General features: G+C 49.6%; 3 protein-coding genes across 5 annotated transcripts in view; 1 reads left to right on the top strand and 2 right to left on the bottom strand.

Moving 5' to 3' along the window:
* The window catches only part of LOC125954434 (PAN2-PAN3 deadenylation complex subunit PAN3), an 8,537-nt gene extending 4,231 nt beyond the window's left edge, over positions 1-4,306 (bottom strand). The window contains exons 1-6 of one of the 3 annotated variants that reach the window (XM_049684785.1): positions 4,214-4,306; positions 2,192-3,609; positions 831-912; positions 661-753; positions 266-575; positions 25-125 (exon numbers count right to left, since the gene is read on the bottom strand). In XM_049684785.1, coding sequence (XP_049540742.1) covers positions 25-125; positions 266-575; positions 661-753; positions 831-896 — 570 coding nt within the window. In that variant the 5' untranslated portion in view covers positions 897-912; positions 2,192-3,609; positions 4,214-4,306. Of the gene's footprint in view, positions 1-24; positions 126-265; positions 576-660; positions 754-830; positions 913-2,191; positions 3,700-3,825; positions 4,126-4,213 lie in introns of those variants that run through there. The other 2 variants (XM_049684786.1, XM_049684784.1) reach the window with 2 other exon arrangements.
* A 688-nt stretch (positions 4,307-4,994) lies between these two features.
* Positions 4,995-6,176, top strand: LOC125954500 (chymotrypsin-like). The gene has a single exon (XM_049684882.1). It carries the CDS (start codon positions 5,286-5,288, stop codon positions 6,132-6,134), a length of 849 nt encoding a protein of 282 aa, XP_049540839.1. The 5' UTR covers positions 4,995-5,285; the 3' UTR covers positions 6,135-6,176.
* A 609-nt stretch (positions 6,177-6,785) lies between these two features.
* LOC125954479 (glutaminyl-peptide cyclotransferase-like) lies at positions 6,786-9,218 on the bottom strand. The gene is made up of 3 exons (XM_049684851.1): positions 8,703-9,218; positions 7,220-8,021; positions 6,786-7,135 (listed from the first exon to the last, which is right to left on the bottom strand). Exons 1-3 carry the CDS (start codon positions 8,766-8,768, stop codon positions 6,948-6,950), a joined length of 1,056 nt encoding a protein of 351 aa, XP_049540808.1. The 5' UTR covers positions 8,769-9,218; the 3' UTR covers positions 6,786-6,947.
* Between the last annotated feature and the right edge of the window lie 782 nt (positions 9,219-10,000).

The following is a 10,000-nucleotide window of genomic DNA, read 5'->3' as shown; positions in this document are numbered from 1 at the left end:
GGCTCCGGCGGAACGATGCTTTACTTGATGAATGTTGGTAGTAATTGGTGGTGGTGAAGGTTGGGGCGTAATTCGGGGGGATGTATTAGTACTTTGCGGTGATTCGTTTCGCAGCAAATTCCGACCTGCGGCGTATCCCCCGGGGTAAAGTGTGGAAGAAAAGAAAGTAAAAGAAAAACCAAAGAAAAAAAACACACAGCATCCATTAGACAAGAAAGAACTCAGAACTCTGTCAGAAGATCGAAAGATCGATTAAGATCATTACCCTTGATCGGAGTTACGGCAAAGGCAGAGGCACTGCCACCGCTGAGCGTGGAGGCCAGGATGTTTCCAGGACCCGGTGCATACCCACCACCGCTGACCACACTCTTGACCGAGGCGAGCGGCTGTACCGAGGACGGTACCGGGAGCGGTTGGGACGGTTGACCGACAATCGCTGGGCCCCCGTTGGTGTTGCCGACGCCACCGCCATTACCATTGTTGCTGCTAAGTATCGCGTAAGACGAGTAGAAGTTCGGCGATGAAGAACTGCTAAGCCGATTGTTTGGAATGAATTCCGGCGACTGTGGTGTCACCTACGAGTGGCAGAGGAGAAATAGACAATCGATTAGTCCGCAATGAGATTTCAGTCAGAACGTAGCGGTGTTTTGAGGATTTTACCTGCGTTTTCTTGAGCGCAATCGGGGAGTCCAAGGATATTTTCGAAAGTCCAGATGACAGACCGTACGCTGATGTCGCTCCATTTTGACGACTCTGCAGAAAAAGGGAAGAACTTTTTGTTTAAAGACCTTGATGGAATAACAGCACCAGCATTCCTGGCATCTGCTTACCATGTACGTTGCCAGCTTGCTCTCTGATGGAACTCCATTGGAGGTAGGGAAAAACATTGGATCCATAGTAGGCGTCGTAATCCTAGCGAGGCGAAACGGTACATTAATCATGAAACACATTATCTATATTTTATTACAAAATTGTTCGTGTAATGAAGGCTTCTGGATTTTGGTATTAATGATTAAAGTCAGTTTATGAGGATTCTAGCACGTCGAGCGCTATCAATAATGTCCGCGACGAGGATCGAAGCAATCAAAGCCATAAGCTACACAAACTGATCCTAGTGGTTGTGAAGCAGAACGCCATGGCATGTTGACCCCAACACAAACATCACAGTAGCCCATGATTGTGTTTTATCCTCTCAACTGGAATGCTAATGTCGGTCACCTCCACGATCTGTTCGATCATTTGGATGCCCCAGAGGGTACTGGCTCAATCCATCCTCCCTAGGAGACCAAAAGCTGGACGTCCTACAGATCTGCCCACGCAAATTGCAACACAACGAAACCTAAGGGGTGGCGCACGAAAGGTCAAATGATGCCACACTCTGCCCTCCCTCGTGATGGTGTTGTTGGAACCCTATCCTCAAACTGGCCATTTATCCATCGAGGCGTTGTGTAGCTACACTTTGATTACAATCCTTTTAGCCCCTGGTGGGGGCCTGGCCTGACCTGGCTTTCGAGCGTTCATTGTACCGGAGCCCTGTACGGTTTGTTGACAATCTAAAGGTGTAAAAGGGTTGCGTGGGATGATGGCTGGCGGTTGTGGAGCATAACGGGAGTTACCCAAACCGAGACAATGGCGCTCGATCGCCGAGCCGCTTGCATAAAATCGTACCGACCGATTCACGCCATCATTTGTGGCGCGTGGCTAACGGACCACCACCACCCACCATGTAATCTAATTTCATTGTGTTTTCCCCTGCCCATTACACCTGGACCAATACTAGTTCTAGCGATGGTGTCTAGCTGAATTGTGAAAATAATGTCCCCGTGTTCGGTCTCCCAGCCACCGTGTGTGCGACTCATTCTTATCGAGGCAACTCCAAAGAGGGTTACTATTAGATCAACATTTAACGTCAGTAAACGGCGTTCACGATAACCGTACATGAGATCGTGCGCGTATGAGATGATGGTGAGGCCTGTCCTGGCCTACCCTGGCCTGCTGGGGTAAGCATATAAGAAGTGGGGCTAGCAGTGTAAACACAACAAACATTCGTCGTTGTCGTCGTCGTAGTAAGCCCAGCACGAGAGGATTTAGGGTGCGAGAACGAAGTGAACCGTGAGGGGTCGCGGCGTCGACGGCGACGGCGGTAAGCGGGGGAGCATTGAAAACAAGGTCAATGTACAAAACCACATACCTGGTTGGGGCCTCTCGTTTCGTTTCGGTACGCCACCACCACTACGAACGTTGCTGTTGGCGCTGGCACTGATCTCAACAAAGAAGCGACGACGCTCAGAGCAAAATCATTCCACATAAACGCACAAGATCCTCCACCACCCGGCCGTCGTCACGCAGAGGTCCGTTTTTCGCGGATTGGCCCGTCACCACCACACCACACTTTCTCTCACGTTCCCCGATCCGGGGATTGCGGTGACGACTTTCTTTCCAGGCGCCGTCGCCACAGCGATCGCACACGTATACACACACACGCAGTGGGATTAACGGGTTCACGGTTAGCACCTGGCGGGCGAGGGGAAAAGGACTTCCGCTTTCGGTACGGGATGTGGATCACTCGCTCGTTAGCAACCGTCGTCGTCGTCGTTGAAGAGTAGTAAAAACGTTCCGGATGATCCGCTACACGACGACGAGTTCGCATCGCCTCCTGCTGATCCTCAAACACTCAAGTAGCGGCCGCCGCCGCGCTCGCATTCAAAGGTGTGCTGCTGCACTCTTTCGCCGCGGTGTGTTGCTTTCACTCCCGCGCCACCAACACCTCACACCTCACCTCACCCCTCTGTACAACCCCTCCGCTAAGTGATCCGAGTGCGCACACGCCTTTCGCTTGCTTCTTCTTCGTCTTCTTCCACCTTCTCCTCTTTTTCCTCCTATTTGTACTTGCGGTGTTGTTTGTGGTGGTCGACGCAACGCAAACCCGTTCGCTTCTCGGCATCTGCGGCGGGTTTCGCGATCACGGTGTCATGGCTACCGCGGCACTACGACGGCAGCGACGATCACGACACGGTAACGACGACGACGGCGACGACGGCGGCGGTGAAGTTGGTTTGTTTTTACTGCAGTAAGCTGTGTTGTGCGGTTGAAGCGAAACACAAATCATCTGTTTTCGTCCGTTTCATTCACGCACTCGGTCCCACTGTTCACTCGATGCGCGAGTGCGACCGAAAGGCAAGATTCGGAGAGTGGGTTGGAGCTACCCGCGGATGGGGGGCTTGTCGGCCTTCAAACGCCGCCCTCTCACTTGTTACTTCTGCTTGCTCGTACACACGCACACAGGCATGCACGTACACACACACGCACTCGGTATCAAGGACCGCAAGGACCTCACTCGTAAGACCGTGGGACGCGGAACGTCCCCCACCGGATGGATTACAGGTGTGCACTTCCGTACCCTGCACCGGAAGGACGCTCGCCAATAGTTCTAGAGGCGAAAGGACACAAATTATCGGGCACAACACAGCGAAAGCAAATTTCTGCTCGACGACACATCACATTCACACATACACACACACAGCGCGTCCCTGTGTGTGTGTGTTTGGCTGCAAGGACTTCAAGGACTGTAGCGGTGGCGGCGTTCCTCGGCACGAGGAATCAGTTTCTCTGTAGGAAAGACGAAAGAAAAAGAAGGGTTGAAATGAAACGGGAACTCCACTTGGTTTGCCTTTTTTTTTGACTCATAATTATCATCATCTGTTGTTATGATTCAAAAACTAGCGACCACCACCATCGTCGTCGTCGCCACCGCACACTTTGTTGCTTTCTAATCGGCGGCGGTAGCGGTGGTACCGCAAAACGCAACACGCAAAACACGGTGACCTTTCCTACTATCGCGTCGGCAAACGTGCCGTTCCGGGGAGTGGGGCGGGCGCCGCGTGCGCCAACTTTGTTTCGAAGATTCTTTCTCCACAAAAAAACGGCAAAAAAGGGAAGAAGGAAATACGCCACAGAACAGCACCACTCTTCAAGAACGCGGCTGGAGATATGTTATGGTTGAGGCGCGTGCCGAACGAGTAGCAGCAGGGGCAGCCAACGCATAATTTCTCACAAACGGAGACCCCCCCTGGCCAGCGCGTAGTGGTTGCCGAGGTCTCGAGGCGTTCCGCGCTGCTCGCTTTCGATTCCGCGTTGGCTGATGAGTTTGCCGTTTTCACAAACCACGGGTACTCGTGCGGAAGGAAAGAAGGGTTTAAAAAATGCTGCTTACTTCTTGTGTGTGACGACGTATTTACTAACTTCGCGACATCGCCAGCGCACGCACGACGTCAGCACCTTGAGGAGGAGGGCACGGCACACACAAGCGGGCACGCACGCACAAACACACGCGAAACGTTGTTGGACGCGGGGGCAGGGGGAAGGCGCTTCCAAAACAAAGAAACGTCAAGAGGAAGTGCTGCCATGACATGATGGAAAGGTATCTCAAACCTGGTATAAAATTTGATTACAGCACCAAAGGGGACGCAAACAAGCCATGCATTGAAAGAAATCAAGCATGTTAACTTTATTTCAGCACACACCTTCGAAAAGATCCTTTCTGTAGGAGTTGAATGGATTATGACTTCACATAACTTGTTCTCGATTCTGGTGTAACTGACGGAATGGCAACCTATTTTGAGCTTAGCGAATAGCTGTAGCTCAAATTTAAATTCGAACGTTTGAAAATACGTTACTTTGCCGGATACTTCCGGGTTATCACCACGTTATGCTTAGGAGATAACCCAAAGGAATAAAAGCATCGATAATCGTTATCGCGCTACTCACTGATAAGAGCGGTTCTGTAATTTATTAGCTCGTTATACAGCCTCTTCTTGTTTAGGGTTACTTGCGCACTAATGGATCGATAACGATTGGACCAAAGTCCGCTCGATCAGGGGAATACGATCACTACTGGACCCGTTTACCGACAGATCTGCAAATCTACCGCCACACTAGCCCATCGCAACCATAGTTGGTGCTGTGTGACTTTCATAGTAGTGACAGATGTCTTTACACGCGCGCGCGATTTTCTCGCATTGTCGATTTTGAACGAAACTTCTTTGGCACTAATAAATCACTAGCATTGATAAATGCGCCTTATCATAATCGGTCCTTCTTGAAAGCCATCGATGAGATTACATGTGCCATATACACTATAATATTGAATCTAAATTGGTAGCCGTTATCAATGGTCCTAACAAGGGTTGATATCTAAGGGCGAATTAGATGATATGAGTCGTCGGAAATCGGGTATAAAAAAGGGCACACCAGCCGCAACACCTCAGTTCCAGTGATAGTGCAAGATGAAGTCGGTCCTAGTTCTGGTGTTCCTGGCCTCAGTGTCCAGTGCAAAGTGGATTGAAAACTTACAGACCAATAATGGTCATTCCGAAGGACCATCTCGGCGGATCGTCAACGGCCAGGAGGCCATTCCCGGACAGTTTCCGTATCAGGTCCTCATGCTGACTGAATTTCCCAACAGTGGCACTAATATTATAACGGGAGGATCCATTTTGACCGTCAACTACGTCCTGACGGCGGCAAGCACTTTCTTCAGTGGAGGCGCTCAAGCCACCGGAGGTACCGCTGTGATGGGAGCTCACAATCATGCCAATCAGGAGCCTTCACAACAGCGCATCCGCTTCGATGCATCGGGAATTACCGTCCATCCGCAATACGTTAATGACTTTCCAAATAGACGTAACAACGTGGGAGTTGCCCGGTTGAACTCACCGATGACCTTCAACGACCGTGTTCAACCTATTCGCCTTCCGGCGCGATCCGATACTCGCCAGTTTGAAGGATTTATGGGAACTGTTGCCGGATTCGGATTTACCAACGACAATGGTCCGCTCGCAGATGTACTGATGTACACTTCGAACCCGATCATGATGAATGCCTTTTGTATGGCCAGATGGGAATATGTAATTGTGCAGCCGGATAACGTTTGCATGAGCGGCGACGGTGGTCGGTCGTCCTGCGTCAGTGATACTGGTGGTCCTCTAGTGATCGACGATGGAGGACCCCTACAGATCGGAGTTGAATCAGTTCGAGGAGATCCATGTTCCATTGGCTTGCCATCGGTATATACACGAGTAACCCCATTCCTGGCATGGATCGAGGCCAACACGGATTATGTAGTCAGACCTTGAGCAATAAAAATTGATCCAATCGCCATTTATACATTATCGGAATCTCTCTCTATCATCAAGTTTTCCTGTCCTGTAATGCACCACAATCGATTTCGCGACTGACCGTTTGGTTTGCGATAAGTATGTTATCACATTCGATCCTTCCTGGAAACCGTCCATGAGATTGTATGTTTCTCATCCGCGTTGTTGCTACTGTGCTTTTGCTGCACGTGTTCTGTAGATTGCTACATTGTTGTTTTATCAATGGACCTAAGGTTGAGTAGGTGGATATCTCATGATATTTTAGAAGATATGGGCTAATAAGCATGATAAAAACCATCGAGCTTCGCGGGTCCAATGTGCGCATGACGCAGAATTTCGATGACTATTGCTAACGCCTACCGGCAGAGATAGGGATCGGTACCTTGACAGCCTTATCCCAGCACTAGTTGGATTTGAACTCCAAATTCATTCCCAGACCAAGCAATTATTATTCTTGCAAAAGAACAAATAATTTTATCCCAACTTTTCAGATCTGAGCTGGAAAAACTGTAAAATAATGTACGATCAGTTCGATAGTTAATGCATGACAGGTTAAAATTTTGAATTTATCGTTGAATGTAGCGTCGTATAACCTGGATGATCAACAATATTGCTCAAGTCACGTTTGTACCATAATTAAAGTAAATATTTATTGAAAATTGAATAAGACTGCATCAAGCACCATACGGGCGTTACGTTTAAGAAGTAGTCGATAATTGGAGTCGCTTTGTATGCAAATCCATTAACCACCGTAGGAGATCTAAATTTCATAACCGTCAACGGATGCCACCCCTACTGCAGGCAGCTCTCTGGTGCACGGCCATATTTGCTGTTGCAAAACGTAAGATACTCGATCATAAATATCCTCAAAACGGCGTTCACGTTCTTGATCGTCGATCGGCTCAGGTTCGCCTCGTTGTCCTCCGGTTTGTGCCAGTGCTTGGGGAACGGAACCGGAATCAGGTGAAGCACGGGAATGTCTAACGGGGTCGTGGGGATAAGGATAAAAGAAATGTTAGAGCCTTTGTGCAAGGGCGAGAATAGAAGAAATTCCGGCAGTTTACTTCTCTTCAAAAACGGCAAATGATCATCCTCGATCCGGTTGTAGAGCGTTTGATCCAAAAACATGCTACCAGTCTTCGCATCGCTGCCCTTCACCAACAACTTGTGTGTCCGTAGCCCGTTCTCGATCTTGCTCAGACGGCGGTGATGGTTGCGTGTGTTGGGGAAAAAGTTGTAAAACTTGGGATCCTCGCTACCGATCAAGTCTAGCAGTACCAGCAGCTGCACACGATCAATTTCCCGCATCGACTTTCCACCACCGATCGTTTTAGGGACGTACGGAGCAGTCGTCCACTTGGAGGCCAAATGGCGCGAACCGTACAGCGAGTCCGTCGCCGACCACTTTCGGAACGCTTCCTCACCGTCGAAGAACAGTAGCATCAGGCTAAGGTCGGTGTTGTTGCGCAGCAGCTTCAGTGCCGATTCCGTCGTTTTGACCAGATTCAACATCAGGGCACACGGCACGGCCGAATCGACGGCACCGACAAACGCGTGCTCTCGGAAGTACTTGCTATCGTAGTGGCAGGCAAGCGTCAGGTACTTGTCCGCCTCCGGATTCAGTTTGCCTATGATGTTGGTAAACTTGAGCGACCCAAAGTGTGGTGTTTTCTGGTTGAACTCGTCCAGCTCGACACCGAAACCGAGCGCCTTCAGCTCTGTAATGATGCTGCGCTTCACCTCCGCATGGCTGGCCGTACCGACGATCCGGGGCTTCAGAATGCTCTTCAGTACCGCATCGAAATGGGACTCGTTGGTTCGCGTCGCCACGATCCGCATCTGGTCGAGCGTTAGCTGACCATCGGTCTAGAAGCATCGGAAGAAGTTATTCGTGAATGTAATGAGACCAAATCGAATGAACATTCTGGGGGTGGAGGTGCAATAAACATCTGCTTTTTATGCTCATCTGCATGCCAGCTGGAACCGGAGAGTGCATTGAACTGCACTGCACTTTCCGCTGCATTGCACACCGTTGTCGCTGTTGGACACGGTTGGACAGATCGTTGCATTTGTGTTGGGGTTGAATACTCATTTCATATGCAAACTATACAATCATCCTGTTGTATCAAAATCATGGCAATACAGTTTAAAATGCATGTGTTTCTACATGACTTGGTTGCATAATATAGAATCCTCTTTATGCAGATTATATAATTCGAATTTAAAATTCTCGAATCATTGAAAACAACTTTACACAGGATGCGAACATTTTCCTGCAAGCGACCGCATGGGGAACGAAATGTGTTCCTCTCAGCTGGACATCAGCTGCTGCTGCAGGTGATGCATTCGCATGTCGCAGGCCGGCAATCCTGGAATGTGAAGGATTCCCCCACGGGGGGGGGGGGGGGGGGGGGGGTGCCCGGCATATGACTTGTGCACACTACTTCCACGAAACAGTGACGCAAAAGCAGCCTCGATATTGCAATAGATCGCTACATACGCTCCAAACTACCGCCATGATCCGTTCACTCTCACTCACTCGCTCACCTGTTGAATCGGCCACACCATGAAGGTCATCAGTAGAAGACAAGAAACGGCTTGTATGGCCCACATTCTTCCGGTACGCCGTAGGCACTCCTCTTTACGTGGAATGGTTTGTCCGGAATAATCCAATCGCTAGCCGATCAGTCGCCGCGAGTGCACGATAACGGACCGGGACCGAGCAATACTATCTCATGAAACTCTATAGCAGCGCGCGTGTATTGCGTCAACAACACGGTTGCGATAGTGCGTTACACGACGTTGCTAAGACAACGGCAGACTAAGCGTACCACAGAGCAGAGTGCGCTATATCCGGGTTCTTTGCTTTAGCCACATCGAGCCACTTAACTTGTGCTGCTGGTGTTGTTGGAAACCATTTCGCACTTGTTCAAACCGTGAGTAGCACGAACCGTAGCGTGGCACGCGCTCCGTTAGTGAAAGTTACCCAACAACGACGCCGACTGCGACGATGCGAGTGGTCCGGACTTGGTGACGCGCAAACAACGAATACAAGGAGATGCTGCTGCTTGTTGGTCGTATGGTCGAAGCCACCGTCGCCGGTCCCAATGATCCCCGCGGCCTGTTGAGCATGTGGGTCTGTGTGTGCGCACGCCATCAAAAGTGCCGAGAGTGGGGTTTCACATCCCCCTCCCCACATTGGAGCCGTACTGTTACGTAGTACGGGGGCCACGGTATGCTCCATACGTGCAGCAGCAGCTTTTCGAACAGTGCTGGACGCGTTTAGTGCTGGAGCTGAGAATGGAGCGATTCAGAAAAAAGGATTCAAGAGGTTGAAATGTTCAAGTGGAAGTTAAATATAAAATATCTCAGGATTGTAAATAATATATTTTAATTTTAAATTTAAAGACATTGTTAATGTACCAGGTAGTATTTCAAAATTGATTGCTTGCTTCATTTTAAACATTTAAATCATGTTGAACGATAATGCAAAAGTATCTCTTCCAAAGGAACTACATGCTCCACATTTCAGAATCATCTGCACAGCACTGTAAGACGTGCACGATGGCGGCTAGCGTAGGCGAAGAACCGTGCATTTTATCACATTTTCCGGACAACAAACCCAAGACGACTACTGATAAGACGCCAAGAGGTGCGGGTGTGCGAGAGAAGGCAAACGATATATCATAAAAGAAGGACACCGGTAGGCATCCGACCGAGCGACACCGAGAGCGACCGAGAGTCCGAGTATCCGAGAGCCTTCCACATGAAGGATATCGGAAATCACACAACGACAAAACAAGTGGCTGAAGGAGAAAAAGGAGGAGCAGGAGGAGAAGTATCGC

This window comes from Anopheles darlingi, chromosome 3 (assembly GCF_943734745.1).
Source record: "Anopheles darlingi chromosome 3, idAnoDarlMG_H_01, whole genome shotgun sequence".
In the NCBI taxonomy this organism is placed as follows: Eukaryota; Metazoa; Arthropoda; class Insecta; order Diptera; family Culicidae; genus Anopheles; species Anopheles darlingi.
This window is presented reverse-complemented; position numbering and strand designations above follow the sequence as displayed.